The following is a 21,698-nucleotide window of genomic DNA, read 5'->3' as shown; positions in this document are numbered from 1 at the left end:
TGTGAAGTAGAACCACCATGAACTGAGCTTGGCTATTCTTCCTCACTCTGAACTTGGGAATCCTTGTGACGTAGCTTTGCTACCACTCTAGTTCAAACCATTTTGGATTCACATTATAAAAACAAATGTGTTGAAATATTCTTGCCAATTCATGAAAATGAGAGTAGGCAATATTTTAACATGTGTAAGGAAGCGATAAAGAAAAGAGCTCCTGGCTTCAGGGACAAGAATCGTATGTTAGAGCAGTTAGGCATTGATATTTTGGGTTGTGTGTTGTAGTCATAAGTTCCAAAAAGTATAACTTTCAGTTTTAAATTGAACATCCGTTTTAATCACAACTTTTAATGTGGCCGGTTCCAGTTCAATTTGGTTTTATTTTTGTATATCCCTAACAGACTAGTGTGACACTGACTGACTTGACAAGATGTGTGATGTGATGGAAAGTTTGAAACCATTGCGTCAACGAAGACTAAGTTTCTTTTTTTTTCTAGTCAGTACTTATTCTAGATAGTAGGAATGGGCTCAGAACCAGACTTTCAAAAGCTGTAATCTCTCTCGTACTGTGAAACATTTATATTGCAATTATTACTACAAAGAAGCAGATTTTTGGTGCCTAACGTTATGTAGTTTGCATACTATTTTTAATAGTATTTTTGCAGTAGCCCTCGTTGTGCATCTGATTGCTAAATAGGTATATAATGTTTGCTTAGTGTTCAGGTTTCTGCACGCTTTGCATTTTTAAAAAATTGAAGTTCTTTTTGCTGGCTGGCAGAGAGGTTTGTGTTTTTCTTTCCTGTCAGTTAGAATTAATAACATTGCATTTTGCACCTTCAACTAGAATGAAACATTATGGTGATTTTACTCCCTGGCTCTTTATTGGTGGAAATTGCGCAGAGCAAAGAAATGTGGGAAGAGAAGAGAAAGATCCATTAGAGATCACAAGCTGGTATAAAGATTAAAAAAAAACAAATTTCATGTGGTTCAATTGTAGCATTTCTGTATGAATTTGGAAATGTCAAAGGACCTAAATTAACAAACTTTTCCAGATCTCTTGCACCATTGGAATTCACCAAACATTTCCGGTTCTGTGAAAAGTTACCCTATAATCTTAGTAGCAGAAATGTCTTTCACTGCTGCTAACACTTAAATATTTGGTCCACATAAATTGAAAGAAAATTGTACAATGTTCCTTTCATTATATTGGGACATTGTGCAGGAAACAAGATCAAATTTTAGGTAAGTTAATGGAATAACTTTTGAAACAGTGAGGTGGATCTTTTGGGACTTGGAGAACTTTTCCCCCAAAAAATCTTGATTTCCTTTTGTAAGAATAGTTAGGCCAGAAGTTACTAATCCTTTAACTGGCATTAACTGAAATATAAATTCAAACAGACTGACTTGAAGAAGATTTGGTATTAATCTCCTTACCCAAAATATTATGGAACTAGAGAAAACAGGAACAAGAGGAAGTCCATTTGGCCTTTTGTGCAGGCTCCACTATTCATTTTGCTTGTGACTGATCGCCCAGTTCCAGCCACACCCCAAAGCTTAAAATTTGCATTAGAGAGAAAGTATATAATGGATATTGAGGACTCACCTGAACGGATTTTTTTCCAAACTTTGTTACTGAAGAATAGATTGTCCTAATAGTTAAAACATTATGCTATTTTGGAGCTTTTAACATCTGTTGAAGGGAATAAATGGCTTTTAACTATGCAACACACAGCTTCAATTTTATTAACAAATGATTTGAGCAAAACTGGGAGAAAATTAATTCTTGTAATGCTGAACATACCTTTTGTTGGCAAATCATTTACTAACATATCTGATGTCAATGCTGAAAACATTTAGACTAATGAATTTGAAGAGGGCCTAGATATATTTCATACGTATTTTGAAGTATCCTGTATTCTCTTGCTTCCAGCAAGCAGCATGAAGAGAAAACATTTCAGATGTTTGGTTCTGTGCCCTTCTCTAATATATTTGTGGCAACTGCTAACCATTGATACTTTAGATTTTACTATATTAGATATTACAGCAAATAATTTTCCTCAAGGTTATGGTACATAATTTTCACATACAAACCAATAAATCGGTACTAATATTTCATGCTTTTGCTATATGACCATCAAAATTTCAAGCACTTCCATTTGCCAACTATGCAAACTTTTCCCTCGAGTCCTTCTGACCAAGGTTCCCATCCTTAAATATTTCTAAATGTCTATAAAGCATCTTTTTGTCCAGGGAATTTTTGTACCGTTTTCTACTGATACTTTGATGTATAACACTGAAAAAATGTGCAATTTGGCCAGGAAAGAGTTTCAATTTGTAATAATTTGAGCTATTATAATTACTGTTACTTGAAATTGCTGGAATAAACCTGCTGTAGAGTTAGAACATACTAGCAACAGTCCATTTACAAGCAAAAAGTAATAAAGCTGCTACACCTTTTGAGACCTAACTTTACATTTTAAACTTGTAATTTGGATACCTTAGTTTACTGAAAGTTTTTCCTTACTTTAATCCACTTGTAGCCTTCCTTTGCACAGTTATGGCAACAGACTTTCTACGGAACAAGAAAGCAAAATTACAATGCACTCCTGTTCTTCATTCACACGTGTGCCAGCCCGACCATGAGTCCATGAAGATTTATGTTTAGCTTTTCAGTCTTTAACAATTTTATTTTACTTGAATGTGCACATATTTTGTGGATATGTGTAAACATGCTGCTCTTTTTTTTCCTCCTTAACTGCCACAACCACATTACTTCAGTAATGTTAGTAGTGGCAATCATTAGTATTATATGCACTAATCTGATCCATTGATTAGGCCAGATTTTTTTTGAGGGTGGGTGGGAAGAGGGGGTGGTGGGCAGTGATAATGGGTTGGATCGGAATATGAAATTGACCACTGACTAGAATTTCCAATTGTGCATGCCCATGGCCACAGTTTTAATTGCTGTCTTACAAAAAAGTGTAGGGGGATTACAATTTGACAAGGTTTTTTTTTCTTGAACATATAGTTAAAATGCAGAACCAAAAAAATACATTCTATTTATTTTCGTACATGCTATATTATGTGACAGATTTTTTTTAACTTGGTCTTCTACAGATGTTTGCAGATATAAAGTTTGTGTCCAAATTGCTGTTCCTCAAAACTTGAATCAAATCATATTTTCCTCTTTAATTTTGGGAGGTCCTGTTACCATCCATATGGACTTGATTGTGTAAGATGACAGAAGCAGATAGCACAAATAGAACATGACACACAAACATAATACAGCAAAAGCAATTGCAAATTCTGTTCCTTTGTTTAAAACACTGTAAATGTACAAGTATGAAATAAATCCTGTTGCAAATCAATATTGTGTGTGTTACCTACTGATAATGCTTAGCTTTACAGAATATGTACAAAGCATAGTTTTGTTATTACCATTAAATTAAAGGGAAATCTGGCTTCCCTTTTCTGAGAGGCACTGTAATCCAATGTTGCAATGATTACTGTTAACCTTAGAGAACCATTTGTGGGCCGTTCATTGTGAATTGCATCAAGTGATACTATTTTGCCACAAGTCTGACCGGAGTATGGAAAATTCCGTTGATCTCTCCTAAAGTCTATGATTGATAAGGCCATCAAAATGTCTTAAAAGGGCTACTGAACAACTTTTAACATCAAAACAATATAATCTAATTCCCATCATGTAGTTCTCCCAACCACACTCGCCCACGTTTTTTCTCACTTCCGCCCACCCACCCCCTGGATTGATTTGCCACAAGTCAGAGTGTTGTGTGCAAGATGAAAACACACTGAAGGCATTTGAAAATGACAAATTTGTGAATTTAACTTGCTCCAGTACTTGGAGAGGATTGATTATTGAACTCGAGCAGTAATTGAGAAGATTGCGGGTCAGATTGTAAGGAGAGGAAACGTCTTTGGAATGGGGCTAAGAAATTAAAGGCAGTTGATTTGATGATAAATGTTGTATTCCAGTGTAAAAAGCTGGTACAGTGTCCTGTTTCATATAATTTGAGGTAAGCATTTAACACATTCCAGGATCATAATGAAGAAAAGCATCTTAAAGGAGGAAAGAGCCAGAAATAGGGAAGGGATTCTAGCCCTCAGGATCTTGTCAGCAGAAGACAGCAGCAATAGAAACCATTCATTATGATCATGGCTGATCATCAAATTCAATATCCTGATTTTCACCCCACCCCCACCCCCAGTAACCTTTGACCCCATTAGCTCCAAGAGCAATGATGAAGGATTACAAACCTTGGAGGCTGGAACAGATTAGAGATGGCAATACGCAAGAATATGGAGGAATTTGAAAATGAAAATACTTTTAAGGTGGAAGCTTTGCTTGGCTGGAAGCCAATGTAGGTCTGCAATCACTAGAATGATGGATGAGTGGGACTTGGTGCAAGTTAGAATACTGGCAGCAGAGTTTTAGATTACCAGGTTTACAGATGGAAAATGAGGAAGGTTGGGCAAAGGTGAATTGGAATTGAGTCTGGAGGTAGCAAAGCCGTAGATGAAGATTTCAAGTTTCAGCAGCATGTGAGCCGAAGTAGGCAGTGCTATAGATAGGCTTAATTTGGTGGCTGTGTCAAAACTTTCTCTGGCAAATGTAGCACCAAAGTTGCAACTATTGGCTTCCAGTTAAGCAAACAGTTTGGTTCAGCTCCAGACAACCATCAGGTAGAAGGAGATGGTGCAGGTAACGAGGAAAGCAATGGGCTGAGACAAAAGATATTGGGGGGGAGGGAATCCTGATGGCCCATTGAATGGGGCATCAACCAGAAATTGGGATTACTGCCATTCCAGGCATCGATCATTCTGTGAAAGATTTCCCCCGCACATCTCCCTTAAACTTTCCCCCTTGAACTGCGCCCCCTTGTAATTGACACTTCCACCTTGGGAAAAAAACTTCTGACTATCCATCCTGTCTTTGTCTCTCAAAAATTTGTAGACTTCTTTCAGAATACAGAAATGGCTTGCCACGCAAGAGCTGTGAAGAAGGCTTATAGTGTGTTAGCATTTATTACGGGGTTTAAGTTTAAGAGCTTTGGGGTTACGCTGCAACTCTTCCAAATCATTATTCTCTATCAGATCTGCCCTCAGTCTCCATCTTTCCAGTTTATTCAGCCTCTCTGTATCCATCTAGCCAGCTCACGCCAAATCCCATGTGATTTTAGTTTTGTAAGAAGTCTCACAACACCAGGTTAAAATCCAACAGGTTTATTCAGTAGCAAAAGCCACTAGCTTTTGGAGTGCTGCTCCTTCGTCAGGTAAGTGGAGCTCCCACTTACCTGACGAAGGAGCAATGCTCTGAAAGCTAGTGACTTTTGCTACCAAATAAATTTGTTGGACTTTAACCTGGTGTTGTGAGACTTCTTATTGTGTTTACCCCAGTTCAACACCAGCATCTCCACATCATTTTAGTTTTGTACCAGCCTGCCATGTGGGGCCTTGTCAAATACTTTACTAAAGTCCATATAAACCACATCCACAGCCTTTCCCTCATCAATTTTGTTATCACCGCTTCAAAAAACTCATTGACCTTCCCCACACAAAACCATGCTGCCTGTCACCAATTAGTCCAGTTTCCTGTAAATGTGCATTTATCTTGTTACTCAGTATCTTCTCCAAAAGCTTCCCCACCACTGATGTCAGGTTCAACAGCCTATAATTTGCTGGATTATCCCTGCTTCCTCTCTCAGATAAGAAAATAACATTGGCTATTCTCCAATCCTCTTGAATCTTGCCTGTGGTCAAAGAGATTGTAAAAATATCTGTTAAGACCCAGCTATTTTTTGCCTTGCTTCTTGCAGTAATGTGGGCTAGTTCCCATCTGGCCCTGGGGACTTGTCTGCCTTAATCCAATTTAGGATACAAAACACTTCCTCCTTTGATAATATTGATGTTCTCTAGAGTGTTCACACATTTATCCCTGACCACAATATCCATCATGTTCTCCTGGGTAAATACTAACACATGATCTTATTTGCTAAAAACATTTCATGGCCCCTTTTAGCCCTCCTAATTCCATGTTTAAGTTCCTACTTGCACTATACTCAAGGGCTTTGTCAGTTTTTTAGATACCTACACCTACCTCATGCTTCCTTTTTTCCTTTTGACTAAACTTACAATCTCCCTTATCATCCATAGTCCCTGAATCCTGCAATTTCTATCCTTCATTTTTGCGGGAACATGCCTGTCCTGCACTTCAATCAATTGACCTTTAAAAGCCTCCCACATGCCAGATGTGGATTTGCCCTCAAGTAGCCACTCCCAATCAATATTCCCCAGTTCCTGTCTAATTTGGATGTAATTGGTTCTCACCAAATTAAGCACCCTCACCCAAGGCTAGTCTTTATCCATTTTGGTGTTGGTAATGACCAGTGTGGACCTGCTGTGCTGGACTCCAATGTGCTCGGTCCAGTAGCCATTTGCCCCTCTGCCACTGTCAGCCTGCAGAGGAAGGTTCCGGGGGGTTGGGTGGCCTTGGGCTGGGGGCAAGGGGTTGACCTCACCATTCTCCCCCTGGAGAGGGTCTTGTGGCTGGACTGCCCCTTGTAGCACTGGTCAACCAGTAGATGATAATTAGCACGGTGCTATCAGGCAGTTCTGTGATTAAGAACTTCATTCCTGACAGCTGTGAAAATTTGAAGTGGTCACTTTAGTCTTCATGCCCAATGGCTAGCTGACAGGCTTTAAATTATAGCACTCCATTCTGCAGTTATAGGAGCTTTTGCAGTTAGCTTTTATGCAAGCTTACTCTCCTGTTCTATTTTCCCCTTCCAAATTAAACTCTCTGTCCTCCTCTGCTGGGTTTTAAATTTCTCCCAGTCCTCAGGTTCACTTCTTTTTCTGGCCAAAAAATGATGTGAAAACCATCATAATTTACTCGAATACCAGCTGAGTACACTGGATAACCATGTTTATGCAAACTGTACAGATTCATTATCCCAGCAGTTCATTTCAAATGATGGTACAATTTCGGCAATCAATCTAATTTCATGTTGTTATCCTTTTTGTCTGCAATAGTGAAATACTTCCCTTCAATCTCCATCTTGAGATCACACATAACTTGATTCATCTGTTTTTTTGCATAGATGATGAGCTGTTTTTGACAATCCTGCAATTAATGTTCAGGTAATTTGAACAACTCAGGAACATATTCCAAAACAGTCAACTTGTCTTGTATCTGCCTCCACACTTGCTCACTTTCTTTATTATGTTATCGTCCAGTAACTGTTCTCCTTCTCCACTTCACAGCTTTACATGTTGGATCAAGACTTTTGACTGCTGCAGCTCAGATTGAGTAAACATCATCTTCCCCTTCTGATCCTGTGCCAACTTGAAAGGATTATGTCTACAAGGATGTTGCCTAATTTGAACAGCATTTTCTACAACTACCTTATTCACATTTACTTCAGTACTTTCCAGCTCATTCCCATATATCCATGTGATTTTGATAACTCTTTTGGCTCATTTTCTTCTGGAAGGTAACCCAATAATTTATTCTGATTTCTGATAACTTCCTCATTATCCAATTTAACTTGAGGAATGTCAAATTCAGAATCACTAAATTTGGTTCTGTTGGTTCTGAGTTAAAACCATTAAAATATCCTCCTTCTCCTTTCCTTCCCTATCAAAATACCATTTGAGTATATTCACCTGACACATTCTGTGAGTTTTCTTTCCATCTGGCATTCTTTTGAATATTTCATCTCACTCAATTTCTTTTCAATTTGATAAGGCCCACTAAACCTTGCTTTTCAAGCTTCATCTACCACTGGTAGTAGTACTAAAACTTTATTCCTACTAACAAAACTGTAAATTTTTGATTTCTTACTGTTTCATCATGTGTGCCACTTTTAAATGTTGTCTAAGCAACTTGCCTGCTCTCTTCAATCTTTCCTTAAAATTTGACACAGTCCAATAATGTAGTCTCAATGCTGGCTCATCAATTTCTCTTCAATCAATTTAAGTGGTCCTCTTACCTCATGTCCAAAAATCAATTCAAATGGGCTGAATTTAGTTGATTCATTAGGTGCACTCCAAATTACAAAGAGTACAAATGGAATTCCTTTATCCTAATCCTCTGGATAATCTTGATAATAAGCTTTCAACATTGTCTTCAAAGTTTAAATTTCTAACACTCCCTGCAATTCTGGATGGTACACAGTTTAAATGATTTCACTCCTAAGCTATCCATAACTTCCTTGAATAATTTGATCCTTCTTCTATGGGTAGACCGTATCTAGTTAAAAAATAAGCAATTCCTCTACAGTCCTCTGAGTTGTAATGTTGCACAATGGAGTAGCTTCTTAAAAACTAGTAGACACATTCATTATGGTTAAATGATATTGAGCCCGCTTTTCATTTTAGGGAGATGTCCTATGCAATCAATTAAGACATTTGTAAAAGGTTCCTCGAAAGCTGGAATAGGTATTAAGGGTGCTGGTTTCTCTGTTACCTGATCAATGGTGATTTGCAAAGCACTCTAGGACAATTGGGCAAGAACTGAAACGACAGGCTGCAGCCTAAAAGACAGAGATAAACAGGCTGCAACCCAGACAAGTGAATACACAGGATATGAGTCATCTCCAAGACAAAAGAGACTTTCTGGTCAAACTGTGTTGTTTACCAGACATAAGGGTGCTGTAACCCCTTATTTGGGAAGGAGCTGTGAACCCTACATGCCCCCAGCACCTACAGACATGGCCGTTGGGGACACACGCAAAGATTGGTGTCGCAGCACCCGATTAGACTTTATCAATCAGGGTGAGCAAGTCCTGATTGATTGGTAATGGCCAAAAGGAGTGCGAAACCTAATGGGGCATAAAGGGTGCTGCACAACCAAGAATCTCTCTCTCTGACCCTGTGACAGGCTACAATATTGGTGACCATCGCCAGCAACGACCAGCATGAGGAAAGCCACACCCAAGAAGGAAGGAAGACCAGAGCCAGAGTGCCAGACCAGACCAAAGGACCAGACCAGCGCACAGATAAAGACCAATATCTGATGAGTACTTGCCAGTCATGCAAAGTTAAATCAAGGTCTTATATTGGACCTGAACTCTCGTATTTTCTGTAAAGATAACTGGCAAAATTCAACCACATCTTTATGCATCCAGGCCAATAAAAATGTTTTTGCATTTTAGCTTGAGTTTTCCTTACTCTCAAATAACCCCCTACTGGTATGTCATGTGCTACCCCAATACTATCTGTCTGTAACTCACCAGTAATACTACTTGATGAACTTCTGCCCATTTTTCATCCGACTGAATATGTAAAGGTCTCCATTTCCTCATTAAGACATAATTTTTAAGGTAATAATATTCTGGTATACATTCAGATTCTTCTTCCATGTATGCTTTCTGATAGAACTGTTTTATCTCTATATCTTTCTGTTTTAACTTTGTCAACTTTCCTCTACAAAAATATCCACTTCATCTTCAGCCCCCTTCTTGTTTTTCAATTATCGGATCAAAAATAGTTTATTTTCATGCTTTGATTTCTCCTCTTGTCTTAATCTGTGGTTTTGTTACCTTGTTACTATACAATCAGAAAAAGCCCAGCCTATGTGTTCTTTAACAGATCAATTATTTGATATGACACTAGCTTCTCAACACAGTAGACATCACTTCCATTTGTGATTCCAGCTATATTGTTACCCAAGATAATCTGTATCCCTGGACAAAATAATTTCTCTATTATACCTACTACCACTTCACCACTTTTCACTGGATTGTCCAACCCCACCCAATATAATGGAACACTACTCTGACTCTGAATTCCACATATTACCAACTTTTCAGGCAATACTCCTTCCAATCTACATAACTCGCCATAAATTTTTGCACCTGAATTCCTGGAGCATTTGAAACAAAATGGATGAATTAGTTGCACTGACAGATGTAAAGGAGAATGATTATATATAGTTGGTATTCCGGAAATGTGGCTCCAAGGTGACCAAGGCTGGGAATTAAACACTGAGGGCTAGTATGGGTCGAGTTAAGAAACACAAAAGGACAAAAAATATTTGTGGGAGTGGTAGTATTGGGAAAAGTGTTAGACAGGAAATCAGAGATGCGTGCATTAAAGGAACATTGTAAACATCTGATTATGGGTGATTCTAATTTGTACATGGATTGGGAGAGTCAAATTAGTCACAGCACAGTAGAGGAGGAATTTCTGGAGCAATACGTTGTGGAACCAGTAAGGGAACAGGCCATCTTGGACTGAGTATTGCGCATTGTAAAGGATTAGTTGGCAATCTAGTTATGAGAGAACCTTTGGGAACGAGTGACCATAATAGAATCATGGAGGTTTACAGCATGGAAACAGGCTCTTCAGCCCAACTTGTCCATGTCCCGCCCAGTTTTTAACCATTAAGCTCATCCAAATTCCCAGCATTTGGCCCATATCCCTCTATATCCATCTTACCCATGTAACTGTCTAAATGACAAAATTGTACCCACCTGTACTACTATCACTGGCAGCTTGTTCCAGATACTCACCACCCTCTGTGTGAAAAAATTGCCCCTCTGGACCCTCTCTCCCCTTTCAGCTTAAACCTATGCCCTCTAACTTTATACTCCCCTACCTTTGGGAAAAGCTGTTGACTCGCTGATCTGTGCCCCTCATTGTTTTATAATAAGAAGTCTCACAACACCCAGGTTAAAATCCAACAGGTTTATTTGGTATCATGAGCTTTCAGAGCGTTGCTCCTTCATTGGGTGAGTGGAGAGTTGGGTTCACATACATGGCATATATAGACAAAGACTCAATTGCAAGATAATGTTGGAATGAGAGTCTTTACAAGAGCAGACAATGTGCGTGAAGAGAGGGATAATTAGAGGTTAAAGCTATGTGAACTGTCTCAAGCCAGGACCGTTAGTAGGACTTTGCAAGCCAGACCAAATGGTGGGGGTTACACGTAGAACCATAGAAAATTTACAGCTCAGAAACAGGCCTTTTGGCCCTTCTTGTCTGTGCCAAACCATTTTTTGCCTAGTCCCACTGACCTGCACTTGGACCATATCCCTCCACACCCCTCTCATTCATGTACCTATCCAAGTTTTTCTTAAATGTTAAAAGTGACCCCACATTTACCACTTTATCCGGCAGCTCATTCCACACTCCCACCACTCTCTGCGTGAAGAAGCCCCCGCTAATATTCCCTTTAAACTTTTCTCCTTTCACCCTTAACCCATGCCCTCTGGTTTTTTTCTCCTCTAGCCTCAGTGGAAAAAGCCTGCTTGCATTCGCTCTATCTATACCCATCAAAATCTTATACACCTCTATCAAATCTCCCCTCATTCTGTTACACTCCAGGGAATAAAGTCCTAACCTATTTAATCTCTCTCTGTAACTCAGCTTTTCAAAGTCCCGGCAACATCCTTGTGAACCTTTTCTGCACTCTTTCAACCTTATTTACATCTTTCCTGTGACTAGGTGATCAAAACTGTACACAATACTCTAAATTCGGCCTCACCAATGCCTTATACCCACCTTACCATAACACTCCAACTTTTATACACGATACTCCGATTTATAAAGGCCAATGTACCAAAAGCACTCTTTACGACCCTAGCCACCTCTGACATCACTTTTAAAGAACAAAGAACAGTACAGCACAGGAAACAGGCCCTTCGGCCCTCCAAGCCTGTGCCACTCATTGGTCCAACTAGACCATTTGTTTGTATCCCTCCTTTCCCAGTCTGCTCATGTGACTATCCAGGTAAGTCTTAAACAATGCCAGCGAGTCTGCCTCAACCACCCTACTTGGCAGCGCATTCCAGGCCCCCACCACCCTCTGTGTAAAAAACAAAGAACAACACAGCACGGGAAACAGGCCCTTCGGCCCAGTGAGCCCGTGCCACCATTTTAACATTATGAGTGCCCTCCTCTACCCGTGACCTTTGTCTACTCCTATTGGGGATGATTGAGGGAAGATTAATTTAGGGACAATTCGTTAACATCAATCAGCCTAAGAGCACATTTTTGGAGTGTGGGAGGAGACCCCAGCACGCGGAGAAAACCCACGCAAGCACGGGGAGAATGTGCAAACTCCCACAGACACTGGCCCAAATCCATGTACCTGCACAGCAAACAGTGATAGTCACTGAGCTGTCATGTTGCCCATCAGTTGGTCCAGTTTAAGCGTACACTAACGACATGAAGCACTAGGCTATTCTCGAAGCAACATCCAAGAGCAGCCCTCGCACGACCCACTGCGTGTATGTCACTTGTTGGACAACAAGGCGGACCGAATCAGTTGTGGATTAAAAAAGACATCAATAAACATGCACAACTTATACATACATTTACGGAATCCCCAGAAGCTCAGAAGTAAGACAAGTGAGCCATAAAATATGTTGGAAGGTCCATAGGAATCAACTGATTCCCAGGGACGTCCCAAGGCTCTTGATCTTTATTTAGATCAGTCTCCTGTATCCCTCCATCTCTAGTCCGCTCATGTGCCTATCTAAGTAAGCCTTAAACAATTCTAGCATGCCTGCCTCCACCACCCTACTTGGCAGTGCATTCCAGGCCCCCACGACCCTCTGTGTGAAAAACCTCCCTCTAACATCCGAATTACACCTCGCCCCCCCCCCTCACCCTAAGCCCTTGCCCCCTCATAATTTTTGTATCCAACCTAGGAAAAAGCTTACCACTGTTCACTCTATCTATACCCTCCATAATCTTATACAGCTCTATTAGATCTCCCCTCATTCTCTGCCTTTCTAAGGAGAACAGCCCCAATTTGTCCAATCTTTCCTCATAGCTCAGTCCTTCCATACCAGGCAGCATCCTGGTAAACCTCCTCTGCACTCTCTCCAGGGTCTCCTTCCGGTAGTAAGGCGACCAGAACTGGATGCAGTACTCCAAATGCGGGCAAACCAACGTCGCTCTGATACCTGAGTTATACCTCGCCCCTCTCACCTTGAGCCGGTGACCCCTTGTGATCGTCACCTCTGACCTGGGAAAAAGCTTCCCACTGTTCACCCTATCTATACCCTTCATAATTTTGTACACCTCTATTAGATCTCCCCTCATTCTCCGTCTTTCCAGGGAGAGCTTCCTCATAGCTAAGACCCTCCATACCAGGCATCATCCTGGTAAACCTCCTCGGCACTCTCCCTAAAGCCTCCACATCCTTCTGGTAGTGCGGCAACCAGAACTGTCATTTTAGGGAATTCTATACCTGTATTCCCAGATCCCTCTGTTCAACTGCACTCTTCTGAGTCCTACCATTTACCCTGTATGTTCTACTTTGGTTTATCCTTCCAAAGTGCAATACCTCACGTTTGTCTGCATTAAATTCCATTTGCCATTTTTCAGCCCATTTTTCTAGTTGGTCCAAATCCCTCTGCAAGCTTTGAAAACCTTCCTCACTGTCCACTACACCTCCAATCTTTGTATCATCAGCAAATTTGCCAATCCAATTTACCACATTACCATCCAGATCATTGATATAGATGACAAATAACAATGGACCCAACACCGATCCCTGCGGCATACCACTCGTCACAGGCCTCCACTCAGAGAAGCAATTCTCCACAACCACTCTCTGGCTTCTTCCATTGAGCCAGTGTCTAATCCAATTTACTACCTCCCCATGTATATCTAGCGACTGAACCTCCCTAACTAACCTCCCATGAGGGACCTTGTCAAAGGCCTTGCTGAAATCCAGGTAGACAACATCCACCGCCTTCCCTTCATCCACTTGCCTGGTAAGTTCCTCAAAAAACTCTAATAGATTGGTCAAACATGACCTACCATGTACAAAGTCGTGCCCAGATTCAGCACTTAGAATCAAAATGGTAAAATTGGGCCCTATGGGTGGGATTATCTGGCTGCACTCACCTCAAAACCAGATGAGAGGCTTTAACTATGAAGAAATTGTGGCTCTTTCCATTGGAGTCAAGTTGAGAGATTAATAATGATGTCTGAAATTGAGGGTTTCTGATTTGGTAAAGTGAGAAAAACTCTTCACAGTTCACATTATGCTGGATTTTCAGCTTTGTAACACCCACGGACAGAAATCCAATCCAGCTGTTTGCCGGGAAGAATATCCTCAAAACAGCCAAATTTCAGACAGGTAAATTTAATCTCAGGCAGATTCCACAAACAGCCACACAGAAAACAAAAACTCCAACTTGAGCGAGAGGGAAAACGTACAGTTGCGAAACTAAAAACTAGACTTTTCTGTGAAGCATCACATTCCCTAGCCACATGACATGCCCTATCAATCACCTCTAAACAAGCTCCACTCTGCAATCCTAAAGGACCATTAAAATAGCAGAACACTGTGATCGTCCCGATTAAAATCAACGTGATGAAACAAAATTAATAATAGTGCCTCAGCAACAATAAAGGACACTTCCCGTTGCCTTGGCAAAGTAGTCAGCATAATTAAGGACCCCATGTCCCTGAACATTCTCTCTTCCACCTTCTTCCATCAGGAAAAAGTTACAAAAGTCTGAGGACATGTGCCAACCGACCGAAGAGCAGTTTCTATCCTGCTGCTATCAAGAATTTTGAATGGACCTACCTTATATTAAGTTGATCTTTCTTTACTATGACTGTATCACTACATTCTGTACCCTCTCCTTTTCCCTCTGTATGAATGGTATGGTTTGTCTGTTCAGTGTGCAAAAAACGATACATTTTCTGTATCCATGACAATAAATCAAATACAGACAACACAGTGCCAACAAATTGCCAAAGACTGCAGAAACATCTGCAGAAAAACAGGATTCAAATAGATTTCTTAAAGACACGGTACCATGATACTTTGTAGGGACAGAGTCACCATGGCCTGGCAGTATATACCTCCTTGGTAAAGACAGATGCAAAGTATTCATTTCAGACCTCAGCCATGTTCCCAGTCTCCCATTTGTAAATTCCCTTTTAGATTGGCCCTACTCCTTTTACTATTCATATGTCTAAAGAAGACTTTGGGATTTCCCTTTATGTTGGCTGCCTGTCTTTTCTCATAAGCCCTCTTTGTTTCTCTAATGTGCTTTTTCACCTCCTCTCTGAACCTTCTGCGCTCCTCTTGACTCATCTATATTTTCTACCTGACAACTGTCATAAGCACAATTTTTGTTCCTTATCTTAACTTCAATTTCCTTTTCCAACCAGGGTGCTCTGGATTTGTTTGCACTACCTTTCCCTTTTGAGGTAAAATACCTTGAATATGTCCAATGCTGCAATGCTTTCCTTAACTAATACTGACGCCCCTCCTCCTTTTCTATCATTCCTGAACACCTTATATCCAGAAATATTTAACACTCAGTCATAGAGGTTTACAGCATGGAGACATAGAACATAGAACATAGAACATTACAGCGCAGAACAGGCCCTTCGGCCCACGATGTTGCGCCGACCAGTTACAAAACAATGACCCACTAACCTAAACCAATCCCTTTTCGTCCATAAACCTATCCAAGGCCCTTTGGCCCAACTTGTCAATGCCGCACATTTTTTTAAACCCCTAAGCCAATCCCAATTGCCCGCATTTAGCCCATATCCTCTATACCCATCGTACCCATGTAACTATCTAAATGCTTTTTAAAAGACAAAATTGTACCCGCCTCTAATACTACCTCTGGCAGCTTGTTCCAGACATTCACCACTTTCTGTGTGAAAAAATTGCTCCTCTGAACACTTCTGTATCTCTCCCCTCTCACCTTAAACTTATAAGAACATAAGAAATAGGAGCAGGAGTAGGCCATCTAGCCCTTCGAGCCTGCCCCACCATTCAATAAAATCATGGCTGATCTGTCGTGTCTCAGTTCCACATTCCCGCCCTCTCCCCGTAACCCTTAATCCCCTCGCTTATCAAAAACCCATCAACCCGCGTCTTAAAAATATTTAGCGAGGCAGCCTCCACCACCTCAACGGGCAGAGAATTCCAGAGATTCACCACCCTTTGAGTGAAGAAGTTCCTCCTCAACTCCGTTCTAAACCGCACCCCCCTTTATCTTGAGGCTGTGCCCCCTAGTCCTACTGTCTTTTCTGAGCAGGAAGAGTCTCTCCACCTCTACCCTATCCATCCCATTCATCATCTTATATGTCTCAATGAGATCTCCCCTCATTCTTCTAAACTCTAACGAGTACAAGCCTAGTTTATTCAGCCTCTCCTCATAGCTCAACCCCCTCAACTCCGGCATCAGCCTAGTAAACCTCCTCTGCACTCCCTCCAAGGCCAAAATATCCTTGCGTAAGTGCGGCGCCCAAAACTGCACACAGTACTCCAGCTGCGGCCTCACCAATGCCCTGTACAGCTGCAGCAAGACCTCCCTACTTTTATATTCAATCCCCCTCGCTATGAAGGCCAACATCCCATTCGCCTTCCTGACTGTTTTGATTTCTTACTACCTCGAATTGCAGGTTCTTAATGGTGACAAGTTGCCAGCTGACAAAAAAAAATAACATTTTAAAAAAGGAAAATAAGATTGGCGAAGGCAAATATGAATTATTGAAGAAATTGCTATGGAATAATGCAAATGTGCTGAAGACCACATTAAAAAGACACTACTTAATTCCTCCCCTTAAAAAACCATTGTTCTTTATATTGATTGCTAACCAATACACAATTTCCCACACGCCACTCATCATGTAAAGTACTTACGCATTTCTGCAAACAACTGTCTTCTTTCTGCCATGGCATTTTCTCTTCTACCACGTTTTTCAATCATTCTGATGCACGGTGGTGCCCTCTAGCTTTAGACTTCCCTATCTTTGGGAAAAGGTATTGACTATCTAGCTGATCTGTGTCCCTTATTATTTTATAGACCTCTATAAGGTCACCCTCAGCCTCCTACGCTACAGAAAAAGAAGTCCCAGTCTATCCAGCCTCTCCTTATAACTCAATCCATCAAGCCCTGGTAATGTCCTAGTAAATCTTTTCTGTACTCTTTCTAGTTTAATTATATCCTTTCTATAATAAGGTGACCAGAATTGCCCACAGTATTCCAAGTGTGGCCTTACCAATGTCTTGTACAACTTCAAAGAGACATTCCAACTCCTGTATTCAATGTTCTGACCGATGAAACTAAGCATGCCAAATGCCTTCTTCACCACTCTGTCCACCTGTGACTCCACTTTCAAGGAGCTATGAACATGTACCCCTAGATCTCTTTGTTCTCTAACTCTCCCGAACGCCAGTCCTGCCCTGGTTCAATCTACCAAAATGCATCACCTTGCATTTATCTAAATTAAATGCCATCTGCCATTCGTCAGCCCACTGGCCCAACTGATCAAGATCCCGTTGTAATTGGAGATAACTTTCTTCACTGTCCACCATGCCACCAATCTTGGTGTCATCTGCAAACTTATATTCTCATCCAAATCATTAATATAAATAACAAATAACAGTGGACCCAGCACTGATCCCTGAGGCACACCGCTGGTCACAGGCCTCCAGTTTGAAAAACAACTTTCTACAACCACCCTCTGGTTTCTGTCAAGAAGCCAATTTTGTATCCATTTAGATACCTCACCCTGGATCCCGTGGGATTTAACCTTATGCAACAATCTATCATGCAGGAAGTCCATGTAGATAACATCAACTGTACTGCCCTCATTTACCTTATTAGTTACTCCTTCAAAAAACTCAATCAAATTTGTGAGACATGATTTTCCACTCACAAAGCCATGCTGACTATTCCTAATCAGTCGTTGAATCTTTAAATGCCTGTAGATCCTGTCTCTCATAATACCTTCCAACAAATTTACCTACCACAGATGTGAGGCTCACTGGCCTGTAGTTCCCAGGCTTTTCCCTGCAGCCCTTTTTAAACAAAGATTAAACATTTGCCACCAATCTTCAGGCAGCTCACCATGACTATCGATGATTCAAATATCTCGGCTAGGGGACCCGCAATTTCTTCCCTAGCCTCCCACAATGTTCTGGGATACACTTCATCAGATTTTGGGGATTTATCTACCTTAACACACTTTAAGACTTCCAGCACCTCCTTCTCTATAATATGTACACTCCTCAAGACATCACTATTTATTTCCCCAAGTGCCTTAACATCCATGCTTTTCTCAACAGTGAATACTGATGAGAAATATTCATTTAGGATCTCACCCATCTCTTGTGGATCCGCACATTGAACATAGAACAGTACAGCACAGTACAGGCCCTTCGGCCTGCAATGTTGCATCCAGCTATGTCCAAAACATAGATGATCTTGGTAATCCTTAAGAGGCCCTACTCTTTCCCTTGTTCCTGTCCTTCCTTGAGCCAGGTCTCTGTTATCACCACAACATCATATTTCCACAATGCAATCTGTCCCAGTAACTCCCAACCTTATTTACTACAATCCGTGCATTCACATACATGCATTGTAACCATGATTTTGACATTCTCCCTTATTCCAACTTAACATATTAATTTATTATTCTCTATACAAGTGCTTTCTGTTCCTCCTAGTATTTTCTGTATCCTGGCGTTCCTCTCTAATCCTGTTAAATACTGCCTTGATATTATGCAGTGGCTCACAAAGGTGGCTTCCCACAATCTTCCTTGAACATGAACATGGAGAATTATAGGGAAAAAGAGAATAAGAAAATGTCCAGGACTACGAGGAAAAATCAGGGCAATATGCAGGATTGTGAAGAATTTGATGCTTAGTAATTGGAGGGTTGTTTCAAAGATCTAGCACGGCCATGATGGGCTGAATAGGCCAACATTTATTCTGAAGAAGTCACAGGGACTCAAAGCATTAACTCTACCTCTCTCTGTAATTAGTTTATCTCCAGCATCTGCAGTATTTTGTTTTTTTTGTGGCCAACATTAGGGGTGGCACAGTGGTTAGTACTGCTGCGCCACAGCATCAGAGACTCAGGTTCGATTCCCGGCTTGGGTTACTGTCTGCCTGGAGTCTGCACGTTCTCCCGTGTCTGCATGGGTTTCCACTGGGTGCCCCTGTTTTCTCCCACTGTTCGAAGACACGCTGGTTGGGGTGGATTGACCATGTTCGATGCCGGATGTTATGAGAATAGGTGGGTAAAAGCAAATCACTGCGTATGCTGGAATCTGAACCCAAAACAGAAAATGCTGCAGAATCCCAGCAGCTCTTGTGAGGGAGAAGAGGCAACGCGTCCAGCCCAGTCAGGGTGACTCTTCCTCAAGCGAACAGTCGGTGCAGGCTCCATAGGCCAGTGGCCTCTTTCTGCACAGTAAGGATTCTCTGGTTATATTCTATAGTTTGTGATGTCCAACTCAATGAATTTTTGAAATAAAAAATAAACCTCAGCAGCCGGATCGATGACAGAAACCCCAAACAGAAATACGCAACCAGACCTCTGCCTATTTGCTGCAGGGCATTCTGGGAATGTAAAGCCCATGGTGTGGAGCTGCCGGCGTTGGACTGGGGTAAACACAGTAAGAAGTCTCACAATACCAGGTTAAAGTCCAACAGATTTATTTGGTAGCAAAAGCCACTAGCTTTCAGAGCCCTTGCTGCTCTTTCATCAGGTGAGTGGAAGTTCTATTCACAAACAGGGGATATAAAGACACAAACTCAATTTACAAAATAATGGTTGGAATGCGAGTCCTTACAGGTAATCAAGTCTCAAAGGTACAGACAATATGAATGGAGAGAGCTCAGGTTAAAGAGGTGTGTATTATCTCCAGACAGGGCAGTTAGTGGGATTTTGCAAGCCCAGGCAAGTCATAAGGCTTACAGTTAGTGTGACATGAACCCAACATCCCGGTTGAGACCGTCCTCATGTGTATGGAACTTGGCTATCAGTCTCTGCTCAGTGACTCTGCGCTGTCATGTTCTCCTGAAGGCTGGGTAGTTTGCTGTGGACAATAGTCTGTTTGAGGTTCTGCGGTTGTTTGAAGGCAAGAAGTGGGGGTGTGGGGATGGCCTTGGCGAGATGTTTGTCTTCATCAGTGAAGCTCTGGAGAAGATGTTGTAGCTTCTACACTCTAGGGAAGTACTGGATGACGAAGAGTACTCTGTCCACCATGTCCCATGTCTGTCTTCTGAGGAAGTCGGTGCAGTTTTTTGCTGTGGTGCGTCGGAACTGTCGATCGATGAGTCGAGCGCCATATCCTGTTCTTATGAGGGTATCTTTCAGCGTCTGGAGGTGTCTCTCTGGAATCGGTTGCATTCTTGGACCCACCAAGGACAGTCACCTCAGCACTTCACTATACCGCAAGCCACAGATAACCTCACAATGCTCCACTTCTCTAGCTTCCACCTTAAACACGTTAAAGAAGCCATCCCCTAAGGACAAGCCCTCCATATACACAGGATCTGCTCAGATGAGGAGGATCGCAACAGACACCTCCATCCCTCTATAATGTTATTATATTATAATATATTATTACATCCCCACACATGGCGGGTCGTGCGAGGGCTGCTCTTGGATGTTGCTTCAAGAGTTGCCTAGTGCTTCATGTCGTTAGTGTACGCTTAAACTGGACCAGCTGACTGGCAACATGACAGCTCAGTGACTATCACTGTTTGCTGTGCAGATACATGGACCTGGGTTGGATCTCCGACTTGGGTCGGTGTCTGTGGGAGTTTGCACATTCTCCCTGTGCTTGCATGGGTTTTCTCTGGGTGCTCCGGTTTCCTCCCACACCCTAAAAATGTGCTTTTAGGCTGACTGGTGTTAACAAATTGTCCCTAAATTAGATCTCCCTCAATCTGGCACACATATAATTCTCTAAATTTGTACACCTTTATTGTGGAGTCCTAAAGGCGTAGGCAAAAGTCATAGGTAGAAGAAGGATTGGAATGAGGCGTTCACTGAATGTTAAAATGACGGTGCAGGGTTGTTGGGCCAAAAGGCCTGTTTCCTGTGCTGTGTTGTTCTTTGTTCTTCTTGCCTTTAAACAACTGCACAACCTCAAACAGACCATTGTCTGTAGCAAACTACCCAGCCTTCAGGAGAACAGTGACCATGCCACCACACAACCCTGCTACAGAAATCTCTGCAAGATGTACCAGATCATCAACATGGATGCCATCATCTCACATAAAAACACCATCCACCAGGTACACAGTACATGCTCTTGCAACTTGGCCAATGTTGTCTACCTGACACACTGCAGGAAAGGATGTCCCGAGGCATGGTACACCTGGGAGACCATGCAGTCGCTATGACAACCGATGAATGAACACCGTTCGACAATCACCAGGCAAGACTGTTCCCCTCCTGCTGGCGAACACTTCAGCAGTTACGGGCATTCGGCCTCTGATCTTCGGGTAAGCATTCTCCAAGGCGGCCTTCACGACACACGACAGCGCAGAGTCGCTGAACAGAGACTGATAGCCAAGTTCCACACACATGAGGACGGTCTCAACAGGGATCTTGGGTTCATGTCACACTATCTGTAACCCCCATGACTTGCCTGGGTTTGCAAAACCTCACTAATTGTCCCTGCTGGAGACAATACACATCTCGTCAACCTGTGCTTAATGCTCTCTCCACTCACATTGTCTGCATCGTTAAGACCTGATTCGCTGTAAAGACTCGCATTGTATTCAGTATTTTGTAAACTCTGTGTCTTTATATGCCCTGTTTGTGATCAGAACTCCCCACTCACCTGATGAAGGAGCAGCGCTCTGAAAGCTCGTGGCGTCGCCGACCAGATAAACCTGTCGGACTTTAACCTGGTGTTGCCAGACTTCTTACACCCACAACTC

The 21,698-nt window shown here is 41.7% G+C and overlaps 1 protein-coding gene across 4 annotated transcripts in view; it reads left to right on the top strand.

Moving 5' to 3' along the window:
• The window catches only part of LOC145357985 (importin subunit alpha-7), a 153,793-nt gene extending 145,312 nt beyond the window's left edge, over positions 1-8,481 (top strand). For 2 of the 4 annotated variants that reach the window (XM_080211637.1, XM_080211636.1), the window contains one exon: positions 7,279-8,233. In XM_080211637.1, coding sequence (XP_080067763.1) covers positions 7,279-7,324 — 46 coding nt within the window. In that variant the 3' untranslated portion in view covers positions 7,325-8,233. Of the gene's footprint in view, positions 1-7,278; positions 8,234-8,394 lie in introns of those variants that run through there. The other 2 variants (XR_013889409.1, XR_013889408.1) reach the window with 2 other exon arrangements.
• Positions 8,482-21,698: the final 13,217 nt, after the last annotated feature.

The sequence above is a fragment of the Carcharhinus amblyrhynchos genome, chromosome 24, assembly GCF_965287045.1.
Source record: "Carcharhinus amblyrhynchos chromosome 24, sCarAmb.v2.hapA, whole genome shotgun sequence".
NCBI lineage: Eukaryota > Metazoa > Chordata > Chondrichthyes > Carcharhiniformes > Carcharhinidae > Carcharhinus > Carcharhinus amblyrhynchos.
Note: the sequence above shows the minus strand (reverse complement) of the source record. Positions and strands in the feature narration are given on the sequence as shown.